This window comes from Symphalangus syndactylus, chromosome 2, assembly GCF_028878055.3.
Source record: "Symphalangus syndactylus isolate Jambi chromosome 2, NHGRI_mSymSyn1-v2.1_pri, whole genome shotgun sequence".
NCBI classification, from domain to species: domain Eukaryota; kingdom Metazoa; phylum Chordata; class Mammalia; order Primates; family Hylobatidae; genus Symphalangus; species Symphalangus syndactylus.
The window spans coordinates 38299648-38318754 of record NC_072424.2 but is presented as its reverse complement, the minus strand read 5'-3'; the positions used below and the strand labels follow the sequence as shown (position 1 = coordinate 38318754).

Sequence of the window (19107 nt, the reverse complement as noted above, 5' to 3'; positions counted from 1 at the left end):
TGAAATCATCCAATCTTGTTCAGAACTTTCACACCGGACAGGGAGCCAGGATTGGAATGCAGTCTCCTGGTCACTGGCCAGAGAGCTGGCCTGACCCTGAGACCAGTGGCCAGCAAGGGAGCTGCTTAGTCTTCCTCCCAGGAAATCCCAGGTGCTTCTCTTCCTGGGAAGTGAATCATTGGCGCGGCACTCCGTATTTTCTCCTCTTCCCAGAGGAAGGATCCTGGGGCAGTATTTGGGGGAGACATGGGCATGGAAGGAGACCGGGTGAATGCATAGCCTGCCTGGTTCTGAGCTCTCATGGTAAGGCTCCCACAGACCCGGAAAAGATGGCGGCACAGGGACAGATCAGTAGGGTCAGAGCATCTCAGGGACCAAGAGCAATATGGTCCTGAGCAGGGATTAAGAGCTTGGGCTCTCATATGGCCTTTCTGGGCTCAACTGCCAGCTCCATCACTTATAGGTTGCTGTGACCATGGGCAAGTTATTCCATCTCTCCATATCTCTTTCCTCACTTTTAAAATGGAATAATGGGGTACCCACATCCCAGGGTCACAGAGAGGCTTACAGAAAACGATTCTTGTGAATTGGCTTGCAATAATAATTCAATACCTGCCAGCTATTCTTATTCCACATCCAAGTCCTTTCGCCTGCTGCTGGGTGAAAACACATGTCAGTGTTTCCTGACTGTTTCCACAAAGAAGATTCCAAAATTACAACCTGCCAGTCTGAAGAATCTCCAAAACCTCCCGCACGCATCTTGGAGGCGCGGGCTTGGGGATGGGACTGCCCGCCCGGGTCCTGAACAGGATGCGTGCGCGCAGGCACACACACACCAGCCAGCCTGTGTGTGCGGCCAGAGTCCGGTGCGGTCCCGGGTGAGCAGCGCGTGGCTGGTGGGCGGGGCAGAGCCATTGTTCGCAGGCGGACCGAGCCCCCAGCGCTCGTCCGGGAGGGAGGCGGGGCTTCCCGCGTCCCCCGAGCTCCCGATCCCGGGGTGGCGGCCACGTCTCCCTGCCACGCGCCTGGGGCGACGGGAAGACGGGACGGAGTTGTTAGTGGTGGGCGCCCCCCGAGCGTTCCCCACTGTTTCCTGAGAAACTTCCCCAGTGCCCACCCACCCGTTCTCCGTGTGCCCGAGGGCCGGTCCTGGACTAGGCTCCGCGCCCCAGCCCCAAACCGGGTCCCCAGCCCCTTCCTGAGAGAAAGCTCCCGACTCGGGATGCCGGGCAGAGGCCCAGCGGCGGGTGGAAGAGAAGCTGAGAAGGAGAAAGGGAAGGGAGGGGGAGCGAGGAGCTGGCGGCAGAGGGAACAGCAGATTGCGCCGAGCCAATGGCAACGGCAGGACGAGGTGGCACCAAATTCCCTTCGGCCAATGACGAGCCGGAGTTTACAGAAGCCTCATTAGCATTTCCCCAGGGGCAGGGGCAGGGGCAGGGGCCGGGTGGTGTGGTGTCGGTGTCGGCAGCATCCCCAGCGCCCTGCTGCGGTCGCCGCGAGCCTCGGCCTCTGTCTCCTCCCCCTCCCGCCCTCACCTCCACGCGGGACTGCCCGCGCCATCAACTCCGCGCACTTTGCCCCTGCTTGGCAGCGGATAAAAGGGGGCTGAGGAAATACCGGACACGGTCACCCGTTGCCAGCTCTAGCCTTTAAATTCCCGGCTCGGGAACCTCCACGCACCGCGGCTGGCGCCGACAACCAGCTAGCGTGCAAGGCGCCGCGGCTCAGCGCGCACCGGCGGGCTTCCAAACCGCAGTCCTCCGGCGACCCCAAACTACGCTCCGGAGCCTCAGCCCCTGGAAAGTGATCCCGGCATCCGAGAGCCAAGATGCCGGCCCACTTGCTGCAGGACGATGTGAGTGTCCCAGCCTGGCCCCGTACCGCGGGGTCGCCGGCGCGGGCTGGGCTTCCAGGGGTCGGGTTGGTGTCAGAAGAGAGGGGAGAGCTCCGCGGAGGACTTGGTCATCTTTTTCGAGTTGTGCTGCCTTCAGTGAATTGGGAATGTGGATTGTAATTTGGGGACTTGAGTCTCCAACTTTTGTTTCTTAAGCTTTAAGGAAAAATCCGGTCGTGCTGGTGCTTTTATGAATTATGCGGGGTTTCCTTTGTGTTCGTGGGGATGTGAGTGCTTTACTTCTCCTTCCTACTGCCTCCTCCCGATAGGTTTCACGCCCCTCGCCCCCCTCGCCCTCCGCCCCTAATGTATCTGTACAGTTTCTGGGAACTTCTCTCCGTTGCATCTCGGATACACCCTACCTTCAGTGAACTACGGCGCTGGGGAAGGGTCTGTGCTGTCCACCCTTCCCCCAGCGCGATTAGAGAGCGGAGTGGCCCCAGCTGCCTCCACGTGTCTCTTCTCCTGACTCTCCTGTTCCTCCCCCTTCCAGATCTCTAGCTCCTATACCACCACCACCACCATTACAGCGCCTCCCTCCAGGGTCCTGCAGAATGGAGGAGATAAGTTAGAGACGAAGCCCCTCTACTTGGAAGAAGACATTCGCCCCGATATAAAAGATGATATATATGACCCCACCTACAAGGATAAGGAAGGCCCAAGCCCCAAGGTTGAATATGTCTGGAGAAACATCATCCTTATGTCTCTGCTACACTTGGGCGCCCTGTATGGGATCACTTTGATTCCTACCTGCAAGTTCTACACCTGGCTTTGGGGTAAGCAGCCTCTCTGTCCTCCTGACCTAGTCCTCCAGGTACTCACTGCTCTTTTAATAAGGTAGGATCTTACACAGGACACCAGCCTCCCGGTTGGGGTTTTTCTCAGGCATTTCTCTTTGGTTGCTTCAGGCCTAGTGGGCTGGGAAGAGCCTGGGGGTACTGAGATGCAGGAACGTCAGTGCTGGGGATTGAGAGCTCCGGGACCTTGTGCTTGTGGGCTTTGAAGTGTAGACCTGTGCTGGAGAGTCAGCTTTCCCTGAAAGAGCTTTTCTGTTTGAGTCATTTGTTTGGCTGCCTGTCCCACCCCTGCTAGCCAGAAAAGAATCAAACCCCTCTACCTGGGAGGCATGGGAACATGGTACTAAACAATTGGCTTTCTAGGGTCTGTGTTGAGCAGTCATGGGCTAGCACAAGGGGGAAACTACTCAGGGAGAGAGTTTACTGGAAAGGGAGGAGAGAGCTCATTGGAAAGGGAGGAACAGAGAGGTCGTTATCCACAAAACTATTTTGACCTGACCCCTTGGCCAGACCAGGCTTCTTCGTTACGGAGGAAGATGAAGCTCCAGTGCAACCCAAGTCACACAGATATGTGTTGCTCTGTTACTCTGCATTCCAGGGTGCTGCACATACCAGTCAACAAAATGCTCTTAGAATGAAATCAGGTTGAAGATATGTTTCATGTTCCATCCCCCATCCAGCCTGCTTCAGGCCCCTCTCCTGATGCCATGAAGTGCCAAGAATTCTGCACCTTCCAACACCAGTCCTACCCATCCCTCCTTGCCAGGGACATCGAGGCCAGGCCAGAAAAGAGAGCCCGGTCTTGAGGCTGCTGTAATGAGGGAGACAGTTCCCAGTTTGTCCCTGACCTGCCCTTAGCTCAGCTCTCCCAGGGACCTGTTGGTGTGGCCTGATGACATGGCCCTGCCCCCTGGATACACACATGTGCTTTGCAGGCTTTTTCACCTCTGCCACTATGAGCCTAAGTTGGGAAGGGAAAGCAGGGAGCTCTGCAGATCCAGGGGCCCTGCATTGCTACTCTCTAAGGGGTGGTGAGCCAGGGCTTCTCCTCCAGAAAACAACTTGAGGTTTTTCAGAGCAGCCTCAGGTGTGGGATACTTTCTGACACCTCGCTCTTGAAGGGTAGTTATGCAGAAGGGCTGGTAGGCCAAGTTTTAGGTGTTTCCGTCAGGACCTCTTAGGTCTTCTGAAGATGGTGAGATCTGGTTCATTGAGCTTTTGTTTCCAGAATCCTCCAGGTGCTACAGTGAAATGCAACTGAGAAGAGCCCCTTTGTCAGGATCTGTTTTTCTAGGTACCACCTGTGGGCAACAGTACTTTTTTAGGATGGGGAAGGTAGCATTCCTTGGGTTACATATGTGTCACAGCTGTGGCAGAGACAGAACAGGCCAGGTGCAGATCAGTTCATCTGCATACCAGGAAGAGCTCTTGTATTTGTGAGGGGAGGGCGACATCTGTTGTCTAGCCCCTCTGAGGATCCAGCAGAACTTAAGTTGCAGCATGAGGGAGGAGGGATGAGGAGCAGGGATAGCATTCCCCAGGGAGTCTGTGGATGCCTCTCTCCACCCTTTCTCCCCAAGAGGATAGTCTTCACAAGTAGTTTTCTCTCCTGCAAGCTCCTTCCAGCCTCAGCACCCCCTGTAGGTTTCCTGAAGCCCAGAGTTTGACCCAATTGCCTCTGCTTGGTACCCTCAGTTGCTAGTGCAGGGAGCAGAATTCCAACCCAAAGTCAAGGCTGTGCCTGCTACATTTTTTGGTGACCTGCCCATGGGTGTGTGCTGTGCCCTTGGGCAGATAAATGTGGCTCACAGAGGCTGGATGGTAACTTATTTTACTGGGCCTTTTGGTGGATGGCGTAGCAGAAAGAATGACCATGTTGATATGGGGATATCAGAACTCCTCTGTCTTGAGAAACAAGGAGGATGAGGGGAGGAGGGTCAGAGGTCTCAACTTGGACATCTTCTCTTCCCACCTTCAGAATTTAGGAGCTTCACCTTTCTTGTTTTAATCCCTACGGACAATGTTAAATTAGCAACTGGTCGTGATTCCAGCATTTCTTATGACTGAGCACTTTTGAGAGCCTTAAATCTCTTTCATTTTGGAGTCTCCCAAAGGAGCCCTTAGGGTAGGTTTAAGGAGAATGCCTCTGGCAACACTGAGAACCAGAGGCAAAACCATTCAAGTCTCTTTCTTAAGGCCAGAGCAATGAGATGTTGCTTAACCATCAATCTGGACATCTTCTTCCCCCGGGGAGGAGAGAGGAAATAAATCTCCAACTGATTTAAGCCCTTCTATTTGATAGGCTTAGAGGTGTTTCTAGAAAAGTCACCAGAGTGCCTGAGTTCTTTCCCCAATTTCCCGGTCAATGTAGGATCTTATATACGTTCTGAGTCAACACTGCCCTAGGGTCTTGCGGCAAATAACAACCCTAGAAGCTCCCTTGCTCATTAGAGAGGGCTCTGGCTCAACTGATGGTTTCCTGAGTAAGATGCAGGTTAAATACTGTATCTGGGGAGATGTCAGTCACCACTTGGCTTGAGGGCAGATCACCTGAGGCCTCAATCCCCACTCTGAGGGAATGTGGAGAGAGCTCTTCTTGGGGCTGACTGGCTCTATGGCTCTCCTGGAGATCTTATAGGAGGAATAGGAGAGAAGAAAGGAGGTAGGGCTGGGGGGAAAAGGAGGTTGTTTAGGAAATGGCTATCAATGGCTGCAAAAGAACACAGGACAATTTGTTACAATGTGTGGTGTCTCCAACTGCAACTAAGTTCTGTGGCCACTGAGGATCTATTGTTTCTAGCTGTTTCCCTAGGAATGAAACATTGTTAACATTCATTCCTAGGAATGAAACATTGTTAACAGTTTCTACCAAGGCCACAGCTTCTGCCTGCTAGAGCTACTGAACAGAGGAAGAGATGGGTACGCCCAGCAGCCCACTTCCCAGTTAGAGATTATATCTGGCACCTCCTGAGCCTGTAGGCCTCCAGGAAGGTGAGGGAAGACAATGGTGGGGTGCTCCACTGCCAGCTTGAAGAATATCCCACCATTGTCTAGAGTGAGCGTTGCCCGATGAGAGTATGGGCTGACAGGGATGTGGCAAAGGCGAGACGGAGCTGTGCGTGTATCTTGGGGGAGGTGGATGGTATAGCTGGAACGTGAAATCTTTGGTAAAGCGTAAGACACTGTGCAAATTGGATTTATGCACAGGGCTAATTTTTCCCTGATATGGCCACACTGCCTGCTAGAATATTTAAATGCTTTTTTATACCAATTGATAAATGGCCATAGTCTGAATCCCCTAAGAGTCCCCTACAACTAAGGGCTTCTCAAATTGGTCAGTGCCCAGATTGTACTGGCCGTTATTTTATTTTTTGAGATAAGGTCTTGCTCTGTCGATCAGGCTTGAGCGCAGTGGCGCGATCATGGCTCACCGCAGTCTCGACCTCCTAGGCTCAAGAGATCCTCCCACCTCAATCTCTCGAGTAGCTGAGACCACAGGCAGGTGCCACCAGGCCCGGCTAATTTTTAAAATTATCTGTAGAGGCGAGGTCTCCCTATGTTATCCAGGCTGGTCTCAAACTGGATCTTCCTGCCTTGGCCTCCCAAAAATGCTGGGATGACAAAGTGGTTCACACTACACCTTGCCCTCTGCTGTTATTTTCATAACACCCTTGCTTATGGGTCCTGAGCTCTGCAGGAGTAGTTTGTGGCCTAGACAGAGGTGAAAGGAGATAGCTAGTCCCTGGGAGAATGCCTTTAAGATGAAGAATGAGTGGTAAGGGCACTATTCTCTCTCCTGCCTTTCTGACTCCTTAGTTCCTGGGATTCCTTAGCTTATCTTTTTTTCCTGGGTTGAGAGGTTGGGGGGTGATGATATTTTTCAAGTGGTAAAATCTAAGGGATGTGGTTATCCCTAGAGTTCATGGTAAAGCCAGTTCTCACCCAAAGCCTGAAGAAGACAGTTTCTAGCATCCAGAGAGTGTCTCTGGCATCCCTTCTCAGATGGAACTCACACTGATTGGTGACTCCCCCACTGTCTTCTCCTGGCAGGGGTATTCTACTATTTTGTCAGTGCCCTGGGCATAACAGCAGGAGCTCATCGTCTGTGGAGCCACCGATCTTACAAAGCTCGGCTGCCCCTGCGGCTCTTTCTGATCATTGCCAACACAATGGCATTCCAGGTAAGAAGTTGTCTCTGCTCAGCTGTTTGTCCTCCACACTATCAATGATCCGGGGACAGAAAGGAGGGATCAGCGCCAGAGAGGAGCCACACCTGGACAGCCATTTCACTTTCCTCTCTCCTGTGGTCACCTCAAGTTCCAGTTCAGTCCTTAAGTCCATAAAGCATGAAGAGACTTCTGAGTCTTGGAAAAGGGAACTGGAAGATAATTGGAAAATACTCTTGATGTGTAGGAATATTTTTGATCCTAAGGTCCCTGTGTTGTCACACAATCTGGCTGTTGTGGCTCTTCATCATAAGGGGCTTTGGCACATAAGCCAGAGACTGACCTTAGATTCCTGGGCAGACATTGGACAATAAATTCACTATTTAAGGTAAATATCTTAGGGAGGCAGAGCTGGGAGGATCACTGGAGCCCAGGATTTTGAAGCTGCGGTGAGCCATGATATCACCACTGCACTCCAGCCTGGGTGACAAGACCCCAACTTTTTAAAAAAAATTTAAAAAGTGAATAACTTAGGACTCCACCACAGTGGGATTGAAGTTGATGTTCCCAGACTCATGAACTCTTATTTTCAGATAATGAGAGCAAACACTTTGATTGCACTGACTATGAGCCTGGCACTATTCTAAGCATTTGATATAAAGTCCTCACAAAAATCTTAGGAAATAGGTACTATTATCCCCATTTTACAGATGAGGAAAACAAGTTACACAGAGATTAGATAGACCAACCTAACACTGTGGCCCTTTCTTGGGCTGCCATGGTGGCTAAGTAAAACATTGAGGTTTGTTGAGGCAAAAAGTTTACAGCAGGCTGGGCACGGTGGCTCATGCCTATAATCCCAGCACTTTGGGAGGCTGAGGTGGGCGGATCACGAGGTCAGGAGATCAGGATCATCCTGGCTAACACAGTGAAACCCCGTCTCTACTAAAAATACAAAAAATTAGCTGGGCGTGGTGGCGGGCGCCTGTAGTCCCAGCTACTTGGGAGGCTGAGGCAGGAGAATGGCGTGAACCTGGGAGGCAGAGCTTGTAGTGAGCTGAGATCGTGCCACTGCACTCCAGCCTGGGCAACAGAGTGAGACTCCATCTCAAAAAAAGATACAGCAAAGACAGAATGAAGGGAAATGGGGAAAGGGAATGCGTCACAGTCATTAAGCTGTAGCAATGGGCAAATGATAGCATATGGCATGGGGCTTAGCTTGGAGCAAAAGGAAGAAAGGAAACCAACTTAGTGGTGGCAATATCCCAAGAACTTGCCACATTTGCATAACCATCTCTGCCATAGCAGCTTATACCTTGAAGGCTTCCTAGGTTGTCCTGTGGAGCAAAGGGAAGGAAGAGAGATATTGGTACATTCTTTAAGGGATGGAAAAAGTCATGAAGAAACCCAGAGGTCATTTGAAAATGCAGTCATGATCATGAGTTGCATGCCTGGCCTTGTTATTGGGTTGCATGAGCTCTTTTGCAAGGCACCAGAATGGTGCACCCTGCAGCTGCAGCTTATCTACTGATTGAGACCCTGGGACACAAGGCTGCCTGCCTCATGTTCTCCATGCCCAGGGATTAGGTACCCCATGAGGATCTTTTCCAACATTCCTTGCTTAAAGAATTGCAATGTTCTCACTTCTTGAAACTCTCTGAGCTCTGTATGACTTACCTCTGTTCCACCCACCATATAACTTTCAAGAAACAGCAGTCCTATTGCTACGGTCCTGGGACTTTAAGTTGCTTTTTCCACTTAAGCTTCAGTGGCAAGCTGGGAGAAGAAGGGAGGCAACTCCATGATTCCTTTGGAGCCCAGATTCCTGGGTATTTTGTGAGGTTGGGCTGAGCGCCGTGGGCTCTTGATACCTGTCCATTGGGATTCTCCTAATAGGGTGTCTATCCTCAAGCCTTACTTTCCTCTTCTCTCTCTCCCCAGAATGATGTCTATGAATGGGCTCGTGACCACCGTGCCCACCACAAGTTTTCAGAAACACATGCTGATCCTCATAATTCCCGACGTGGCTTTTTCTTCTCTCACGTGGGTTGGCTGCTTGTGCGCAAACACCCAGCTGTCAAAGAGAAGGGCAGTACGCTAGACTTGTCTGACCTAGAAGCCGAGAAACTGGTGATGTTCCAGAGGAGGTGAGTGAAGCCCTGATGGAGGCGGGGATATGGCCCTGGCACCTGGGCGTTAGGGACCCCATTTTTTCTCCTAAGACTTTCAAAATATAAGCTGAGAAATTTGCTGGGTTTGCATGTTCTCAATCACAATTTAAAATCCCAATTTTTAACATCCCACAGGCCCGCAGCCATAGACTATTGCTCCATTTCTTTCTCTCTGAGCTATCTAAATAAACCCATCACATTCAACAGATGTTTATTGTCCTAGGACAGTCATAGATTCAAAGATGATTATAGCCTAGTTGCCTAGGTTTGTTTGTTTGTTTTTATTTTTGTGTTTCAACAGAGTCTTTCTCTCTTGCCCAGGCTGGAGTGCAGTGGCACAATCTTGGCTCACTGCAGCCTTAACTTCCCAGGCTCAAGCAATCCTTCTACCTCAGCCTCCTGAGTATCTGGGACTACAGGCACACACCACCATGCCTGGCTAATTTTTTGTGGAGACGAGATCTCTCTCACTATATTGCCCAGGCCGGTAGCTTAGTTCTTACCTTCAAAAAGTTTGTAGCCTATCGGGGGGTGGAGAGATAAGCTAAGTATCCAGATAACCATGGCATAAGGTAGAATATTTTCTGTACTATGAGAAGTACAAAGGGGAGGGAGATTGCTCAATGGGCAACACCAAGGAAGTGTTATGAAATAAATAGTGTTGGAATCCACCAACGGATAGAAATTTTTACAACTATGTGTGGGGACAGACAGTGCAAACAGAAGAAACAGAATGAGCTAAAGCATGAAACATGTTCCAGCAATAGAGTCCTTTTGCTTGAAGTATAGGGTGTGGGAAGAAGTAAGACTGGAGAGACTAATGCCATTCTTGTCGTCCTAAAAGCAGACTTAGGATTTAATTCAATAAGCAATAGGAAGCCATTACATCTTTCGAACTGCAATGTGGCATAGTTAGAGACGTGCTTTAGGAAGGCCGCTTTTAGAACAAGTGTAAGAAACCATTGAGCCAAAGTGAGAGGTAGGGAGATAAGTTAGGTAATGAGGACCCCTGCTAGCGAAACAGTGGCAGAAATGGAAAAAAGAGTTGGGTGCAGGGAATGTCAGTGATGTAAAAGTCAAAGACTTGACTGCTGAAGGAACGTAGGGGATCAGTGCCCTTGGAATGTCAATAGCCTGGTCTACATTGAGAATGAAGATTGAGAAAGGGCTTCCTGAGGGACAGAGAGCTTCAGGTGATCAAGGACACTCAATGGGTCCCTGACGGAAAAGAAGACCAAAGAATTAGGGGGTAGCTAGCAGAAAATGGAGGCATGACACTAAACACAGACTGGAAAAGAGTGCTGATGAGAAAGAGAAAGTTGCCCAAAGGCAGATGGGAAATCCAGCCAGAGAGACGTCTGTTCATTAGTTTGTAATTTGGACCTCACCTATTTTACCAATGTGGTATTATGCTCTAGTAAAAATCAGCGATGGCCGGGAGTGGTGGCTCATGCCTGTAATCCCAGCACTTTGGGAGGCCGAGGTGGGAGGATTGCTTGAAAGTTCAGGCATTCGAGACCAGCCTGGGCAACACAATGAGACCTCATCTCTACAAAAAATTAAAAACTAAATGGGCATGATGGTTCATGCCTGTGGTCCCAGCTACTCAGGAGGCTGGGGTGGGAGGATCTCTTTGCCCAGGAGTTCAAGGCTGCGGTGAACTATGGTCACACCACTGCACTCCAGCCTTGGCAACAGAGTGAGACCCTGTCAAAAAAACCAAACAAACAAAAATAAATCAAACAATGAACTTAGAGTCAGACAAGCAATTGAACATGGAAGAAAGAGACAGCCCATCCCAATTAGTGTGGAAGATCCATGTAGGTGTGGAGTCCCCCTCCATTGACCTGGTGGTATCTGGTCTGTCAATGTAGGTACTACAAACCCGGCTTGCTGCTGATGTGCTTCATCCTGCCCACGCTTGTGCCCTGGTGTTTCTGGGGTGAAACTTTTCAAAACAGCGTGTTTGTTGCCACCCTCTTGCGATATGCTGTGGTGCTTAATGCCACCTGGCTGGTGAACAGTGCTGCCCACCTCTTCGGATATCGTCCTTATGACAAGAACATTAGCCCCCGAGAGAATATCCTGGTTTCACTTGGAGCTGTGGGTAAGTCAGCTGTCCAAGCAAGACTACATCCAGTGGTCTGCTGATGAGGGGATTAGGCTAGGAGGCAGAAAAACTAGATAAATCTGTTTTTTATGGCTACTTTGTATCTGTTTTTCCACTATAAAACTAGGGGGCAGTATACTGGAAAACCCTTTTGAGAGTCAGGCAACATGTTTTATGTAAAAATGAAAGGATAAGAAACAAAACACAAAAGAACACTGATTTTGATTCCAGGTTCTAAAACAATTTCCAAATGCCATGTATGCTCCGGGTCCAGCGGCTCATGCCTGTAATCCCAGCACTTTGGGAGGCCGAGGTGGGCAGGTCACCTGAGGTCGGGAGTTTGAGACCAGTCTGGCCAACACGGTGAAACCCTGTTTCTATTAAAAAGCAAAACAAGCAAACAAAAAAAAAAAACCCAGAAAACCAAATGCCATACATGATGAGCACCTTGGAGTTTTCCTTTCTTTCATCAGCTCTGGGCTGGTCTGCAGTCTTGCTTGAGGCAAGGAATGCATAAATAGAACAATGGGATCATCTGAGTGGCCAGTAAGCCTGGTGTTTTATGAACTTCAAGTATGCCACACAAAGTATTTTTTATCTTTCCACTCTACTCAGATATGCCTTGCTTTAAGAGTGTGCCATGCCTTACTGTTTGGTGATGCCATTATGCAGGGCATCAAAATAACTGCTGGTGGCCCTTTACTACCACCTACCCTCTTGTCTCCTCTTGTCCTCTAGTTTTCTCTCTTCTACTTCTATTCTGGGCTAGGAACATCCCTTCCCTCAACATGCCTTCAGGAAACTCCCAGTAAAGCAGTGTGATCACAAGTTCCTGCTCAATTCTCTAATGTTGATCTTATCTTTTCTCTTTTCTTTTCTTTCCTTTCCTTTTCTTTCTTTTCTTTTCCTTTCTTTTCTAATGAGACGGGGTCTCACCATGTGGTGCCCAGGCTGGTCTTTAACCCTGGGCTCAAGTGATCCTCCTGCCTCAGCCTCCCAAAGTACCTACATTTTTTTTCTCTGTCCCTCTTTCCAACTGAATACAGACTTTCATGAAGGCCCTGAATGAGTTTTCCTTAAATAGATCTGGTGACCTCTTCTCTCCAGTAATTGGTGCTATTGGTCATTCAATAATATCTAGACAACCACACTACTCCACACATTTATTCAGGTCATTGCCTAACACTCATTTTCTTTTTCTCTTTAAAATCTTTCTTTATATTCTCAACCTTAACCATCTTTATTATCTTTTAAATTGTTGTTGAGACAGTCTCACTCTGTTGCCCAGGTTTCGGTGCAGTGGTGTGATCACAGCTCACTGCAGCTATGACCCTCCTGGGCTCAAGCGATCCTCTGGGCTCAGCCTCCCAAGTAACTGGGATTACAGGTGCATGCCACCATGCTTGGCTAATTTTTCTATTTTTTGTAGAGACGGGGTTTTGCCATGTTGCACAGGCTGTTCTCGAACTCCTGAGTTCAAGTGATCTTCCTGCCTTGGCATCCCAAAGTGCTGGAATTATAATAGGTGTGAGCCACTGTGCCTGGGCCTGCTATGTTTATTAAAAGGATTTATTTGTCTAGGCGTGGTGGCTCACACTTGTAATCCCAGCACTTTGGGAAGCCGAAGTGGGTGGATTACTTGAGGTCAGGAATTAGAGATCAGCCAGGCCAATATGGTGAACCTCTGTCTCTACCTAAAAAAAAAAAAAAAAGTACAAAAAACTTAGCCAGGCATGGTGGCACGCGCCTGTAGTCCCAGCTACTCAGGAGGCTGAGGCAAAGAATTGCTTGAACTCGTGAGGCAGAGGTTGCAATGAGCTGAGATTGTGCCACCGCACTCCAGCCTGGGTGACAGACACTCCATCTCAAAAATATCTAATAAAAATAAAAGCATTTTTTTCTCTCTTTTTAACTTTCACGTATCTCCTCTCAGACACCTTCTTGCCATTGTGCCTATTCTTACTTTAACCCATGATTAAAATAAATCACATACACTGTATAAATCAGAGATTATCATAGGAATGGAGTTTCTGGTGTGAGATGTGTCCTGTATCACAAATGGATTTATAATGACCTTCCCCACCTCCAGCCTCTGGGTGGCTATCAGTTCAAAGTGGCTGCCAATATCTGACCTGTCGTTGTTATCATTCACTCCTCCTTGCCTGCTGCTTGCGTCCCTTATCACCTCACCCTTTGTTCTCCTCCAGCTCTGTTTCCTGCCACCCTAATCTTTTTGTTTCTTGAATTACCTCCCTTACTGTCACAAGCTCATCTTCTCTGCCAAATTAACCTTCTCCCTTGAGCCTTTCTTGGGCTATCTCTTGCTGCTCCAGTTGCAAAGTCCTATCTTCTTTCTACCCGTTAACCCTCTTCCTCTTTTTTTTTCTCCCTTGTCTCTGTGTGCATCTGATTCCATTTTAAATCTGGTAACTAAAGGCCTGGCTAGTGCTTACACAGAGCCCAGCTGCAAAACCATTAATGGACGTTAGTAATCCTCAGTACCTTTATTCCTGGCATTCTACCCCCCTCCTCCCCAGTTCACACTGCAGATCATCAGATGTCACAGAGGGAGGACATACCTTGAAATGCCCTAGATGATGTCATTTACTTTGCAGGACTTCCTTGCCTTGCTTCTGATTAATGTCATGACTGGTCTGTCTGAGGGTATTGTTATCTACAAAGAACCAAATATTAGCTCTTAGTAGCTATTCTTTATCCATGCCTGATTAGGGTCAGTATTATTTTTGGCTGTGATTCAGAAAGAAGAATCCTGCCAAGAGTTGGCAAACTCTCTATCTGTCGAGTTTCCAAAGCTTTACACGTTAGAGAAATTGCTGTGAATCCAGAATTTGTTTGTTTTCCTCCCTCCAGCAAAGTGAAATGCTTATCCCAAGAGTCCTCAAAATCTCAGAGGTTAGAGGGTATCTAAGCATTTCCATTTTTCTTTCTCAGACAGCTTCTGTTTTATCAGCACCTCCCCCACAACAGGGTCAAAGCTCAAAAAAGTTGAAGCAGCCCCTGGGAACTGCAGTGGCTGAGGATATTCCAACCCCTGGGCTGGCCTTTCTTCTGATCTTTGGCTGCAGGGCCCACTCTTTTGGAACCTCCCACCCCTAGAGGTGGTTCCAGTGTGGTGGGGAAAGGTGTGCTTCTTTACACATTTTTTTAAGAGTCATAGCCAGAGTGCTTCATTCTGCAAGCACGTGCACATACACACAGAGCCTTGAGGGCAAGGCCAAGAGTGAATTTGGAATTTTCCGATCTGATATCCATTCCCAAAAGTAGGAGCTTCTCTCTAGTCATTTTATCCTCTGAGAAACTGTCAATTCTCCTCCCACAAGGCTCCCAGACAGCCATGGGTGACCGGTGTCTCCAATCACTCCTTAAGATGCCTTTGGCCGGGCGCAGTGACTCATGACTGTAATCCTAGCACTTTGGGTGGTCAAGGTGGGAGGGTTGCTTGCAACATGGCAAGACCCCGTCTCTACAAAAAAAGTAAAATAATAAAAGTAAAGATGCCTCTGAGGGGATCTATTTGGTTCATATTAAAAGAGACTGAATTCATCCATTCAACAATAGCGAGTTTCTCCCAGGTGTGAGGTACCCTGCTAGCTAGCTAACTGGTGTGCACAAATCAAAAAAACCTCAATGCACCGTCACTCCATAACTTCTCTTCTTGCTTTTGTTTCAGGTGAGGGCTTCCACAACTACCACCACTCCTTTCCCTATGACTACTCTGCCAGTGAGTACCGCTGGCACATCAACTTCACCACATTCTTCATTGATTGCATGGCCGCCCTCGGTCTGGCCTATGACCGGAAGAAAGTCTCCAAGGCCGCCATCTTGGCCAGGATTAAAAGAACCGGAGACGGAAGCTACAAGAGTGGCTGAGTTTGGGGTCCCTCAGGTTCCTTTTTCAAAAGCCAGCCAGGCAGAGGTTTTAATGTCTGTTTATTAACTACTGAATAATGCTACCAGGATGCTAAAGATGATGTTAACCCATTCCAGTACAGTATTCTTTTAAAATTCAAAAGTATTGAAAGCCAACAACTCTGCCTTTATGATGCTAAGCTGATATTATTTCTTCTCTTATCCTCTCTCTCTTCTAGGCCCATTGTCCTCCTTTTCACTTTGTTGCTATCGCCCTCCTTTCTCTTATTGCCTCCCAGGCAAGCAGCTGGTCAGTCTTTGTTCAGTGTCCAGCTTCCAAAGCCTAGACAACCTTTCTGTAGCCTAAAACGAATGGTCTTTGCTCCAGATAACTCTCTTTCCTTGAGCTGTTGTGAGCTTTGAAGTAGGTGGCTTGAGCTAGAGATAAAACAGAATCTTCTGGGTAGTCCCCTGTTAATTATCTTCAGCCCAGGCTTTTGCTAGATGGAATGGAAAATCAACTTCATTTGACACAAAGCTTCTAAAGCAGGTAAATTGTCGGGGGAGAGAGTTAGCATGTATGAATGTAAGGATGAGGGAAGCTAAGCAAGAGGAACCTCTTGCCATGATCAGACATGCAGCTGCCTACCTAGTGAGGACTTCAAGCCCCACCACATAGCATGCTTCCTTTCTCTCCTGGCTCGGGGTAAGAAGTGGCTGTGGTGTTTGGCAATGCTAATTCAACGCCGCAACATATAGTTGAGGCCGAGGATAACGAAGAGACATTTTAAGTTTGTAGTAAAAGTGGTCTCTGCTGGGGAAGGGTTTTCTTTTCTTTTTTTCTATAATAACAAGGAGATTTCTTAGTTCATATATCAAGAAGTCTTGAAGTTGGGTGTTTCCAGATTTGGTAACAACAGCAGCTCATAGAATTTTGAGTATTCCAGGAGCTGCTCATTACCGTTCTTTCTCTTTCTGCTCTGCCATCTTCAGGATATTGGTTGTTCCCCTCATAGTAATAAGATGGCTGTGGCATTTCCAAACATCCAAAAAAAGGGAAGGATTTTAGGAGGTGGAGTCGGGTCAAACGTAAAATATATATACATATATAGATTGCTTAGAACGTTGAACTATTAGAGTATTTCCCTCCCAAAGAGGGATGTTTGGAAAAAACTCTGAAGGAGAGGAGGAATTAGTTGGGATGCCAATTTCCTCTCCACTGCTGGGCATAAGATGGAGAGGTTGAGGGACAGGATCTATAGGCAGCTTCTAAGAGCGAACTTCACATAGGAAGGGATCTGAGAACACGTTGCCAGGGGCTTGAGAAGGTTGCTGAGTGAGTTATTGGGAGTCTTAATAAAATAAACTAGATATTAGGTCCATTCATTAATTAGTTCCAGTTTCTCCTTGAAATGAGTAAAAACTAGAAGGCTTCTCTCCACAGTGTTGTGCCCCTTCACTCATTTTTTTTGGAGGGGGTCTCTGTTAACATCTAGCCTAAAGTATAGAACTGCCTGGGGGGCAGGGTTAGGAATCTCTTCACTACCCTGATTCTTGATTCCTGGCTCTACCCTGTCTGTCCCTTTTCTTTGACCAGATCTTTTTCTTCCCTGAACGTTTTCTTCTTTCCCTGGACAGGCAGCCTCCTTTGTGTGTATTCAGAGGCAGTGATGACTTGCTGTCCAGGCAGCTCCCTCCTGCAGACAGAATGCTCAGGGTCACTGAACCACTGCTTCTCTTTTGAAAGTAGAGCTAGCTGCCACTTTCACGTGGCCTCTGGAGTGTCTCCACCTACACCCCTGTGCTCCCCTGCCACACTGATGGCTCAAGACAAGGCTGGCAAACCCTCCCAGAAACATCTCTGGCCCAGAAAGCCTCTCTCTCCCGCCCTCTCTCATGAGGCACAGCCAAGCCAAGCACTCACGTTGAGCCAGTGGGCCAGCCACAGAGCAAAAGAGGGTTTATTTTCAGTCCCCTCTCTCTGGGTCAGAACCAGAGAGCATGCTGAATGCCCCCTGCTTGCTCGGTAAGGGTGCCCCGCCTGAGTCAGTGCTCTCAGCTGGCAGTGCAATGCTTGTAGAAGTAGAAGGAAACAGTTCTCACTGGGAAGAAGCAATGGCAAGAGCCCAAGTGCCTCACCTCGAAAGGAGGCCCTGTTCCCTGGAGTCAGGGTGAACTGCAAAGCTTTGGCTGAGACCTGGGATTTGAGATACCACAAACCCTGCTGAACACAGTGTCTGTTCAGCAAACTAAGCAGCATTCCTACAGCCTAGGGCAGACAATAGTATAGAAGTGTGGAAAAAAACAAAAACAGAATTTGAGAACCTTGGACCACTCCTGTCCCTGTAGCTCAGTCATCAAAGCAGAAGCCTGGCTCTGCTCTACTAAGATTGGAAATGTACACTACCAAACACTCAGTCCACTGTTGAGCCCCAGTGCTAGAAGGGAGGAGGGCCTTCCTGTGTTAATGGCATAGAGGCTGCAGGGGTTAGCCTGGACTACAGGCATCGTTGTCTTTTGAGCTATTCACCTCAGTAGAAAAGAATCTAAGGGAAGATCACTGTAGTTTAGTTCTGTTGACCTGTGCACCTACCCCTTGGAAATGTCCTGGTATTTCTAATTCCACAGGTCATCAGATGCCTGCTTGATAATATATGAACAATAAAAACAACTTTCACTTCTTCCTATTGTAATCGTGTGCCATGGATCTGATCTGTACCATGACCCTACATAAGGCTGGATGGCACCTCAGGCTGAGGGCCCCAATGTATGTGTGGCTGTGGGTGTGGGTGGGGGTGTGTCTGCTGAGTAAGGAACACTATTTTCAAGATTCTAAAGCTCAATTCAAGTGACACATTAATGATAAACTCAGATCTGATCAAGAGTCCGGATTTCTAACAGTCCTTGCTTTGGGGGTGTGCTGACAACTTAACTCGGGTGCCTTACATCTTTTCTAATCACAGTGTTGCATATGAGCCTGCCCTCACTCTCTCTGCAGAATCCCTTTGCACCTGAAAGCCTACTGAAGTGGCTGGTAGAAAAAGGGGCCTGAGTGGAGGATTATCAGTATCACGATTTGCAGGATTCCCTTCTGGGCTTCATTCTGGAAACTTTTGTTTGGGCTGCTTTTCTTAAGTGCCCACATTTGATGGAGGGTGGAAGTAATTTGAATGTATTTGATTTATAATTTTTTTTTTTTTTTAGGTTAAAAGATGGTTGTAGCATTTAAAATGGAAAATTTTCTCCTTGGTTTGCTAGTATCTTGGGTGTATTCTCTGTAAGTGTAGCTCAAATAGGTCATCATGAAAGGTTAAAAAAGCGAGGTGGCCATGTTATGCTGGTGGTTAAGGCCAGGGCCTCTCCTACCACTGTGCCACTGACTTGCTATGTGACTCTGGGCAAGTCACTTAACTATAAGGTGCCTCAGTTTTCCTTCTGTTAAAATGGGGATAATAATACTGACCTACCTCAAAGGGCAGTTTTGAGGCGTGACTAATGCTTTTTAGAAAGCATTTTGGGATCCTTCAGCACAGGAATTCTTAAGACCTGAGTATTTTTTGTAATAGCAGTGTCCACCATGAACTTGATATGTCCATGTGTCCCAGATGCTGTCATTAGTCTATATGGTTCTTCAAGAAACTGAGTGAATCCATTGGAGAAGCGGTGGATAACTAGCCAGACAAAATTTGAGAATGCATAAACAACGCATTGCCACGGAAACATACAGAGGATGCCTTTTCTGTGATTGGGCGGGATTTTTTCCCTTTTTATGTGGGATATAGTAGTTACTTGTGACAAGAATAATTTTGGAATAAATTCTATTAATATCAACTCTGAAGCTAATTGTACTAATCTGAGATTGTGTTTGTTCATAATAAAAGTGAAGTGAATCTGATTGCACTGGGTCTGGGAGTTTCTTTTGGCTGTGATTCAAAGTCTTGGGATTTATCTCTGGCTCATATCTGTGTCTGTACCTTTAAGAGTATAAAAGAAGTAGAAGTTACAATGGTTGACTCATACCCCAGTAACCTGCCCTGCTGTCCTAAAGGTAACTTTAGGTTAAACTCTGGGAAGCAGGAAGCCAGGAGTCTGCTGCCAT

At 47.9% G+C, this 19107-nt stretch overlaps 1 protein-coding gene across 1 annotated transcript; it reads left to right on the top strand.

Moving 5' to 3' along the window:
- Positions 1 to 846: 846 nt before the first annotated feature.
- SCD (stearoyl-CoA desaturase) lies at positions 847 to 18903 on the top strand. Its single transcript, XM_055252244.2, has 6 exons — positions 847 to 1855; positions 2388 to 2670; positions 6742 to 6872; positions 8799 to 9004; positions 10903 to 11135; positions 14830 to 18903. The coding sequence occupies exons 1-6, from the start codon at positions 1829 to 1831 to the stop codon at positions 15027 to 15029; spliced, it is 1080 nt and encodes a 359-aa protein (XP_055108219.1). The 5' UTR covers positions 847 to 1828; the 3' UTR covers positions 15030 to 18903.
- The last annotated feature ends 204 nt before the right edge of the window (positions 18904 to 19107 follow it).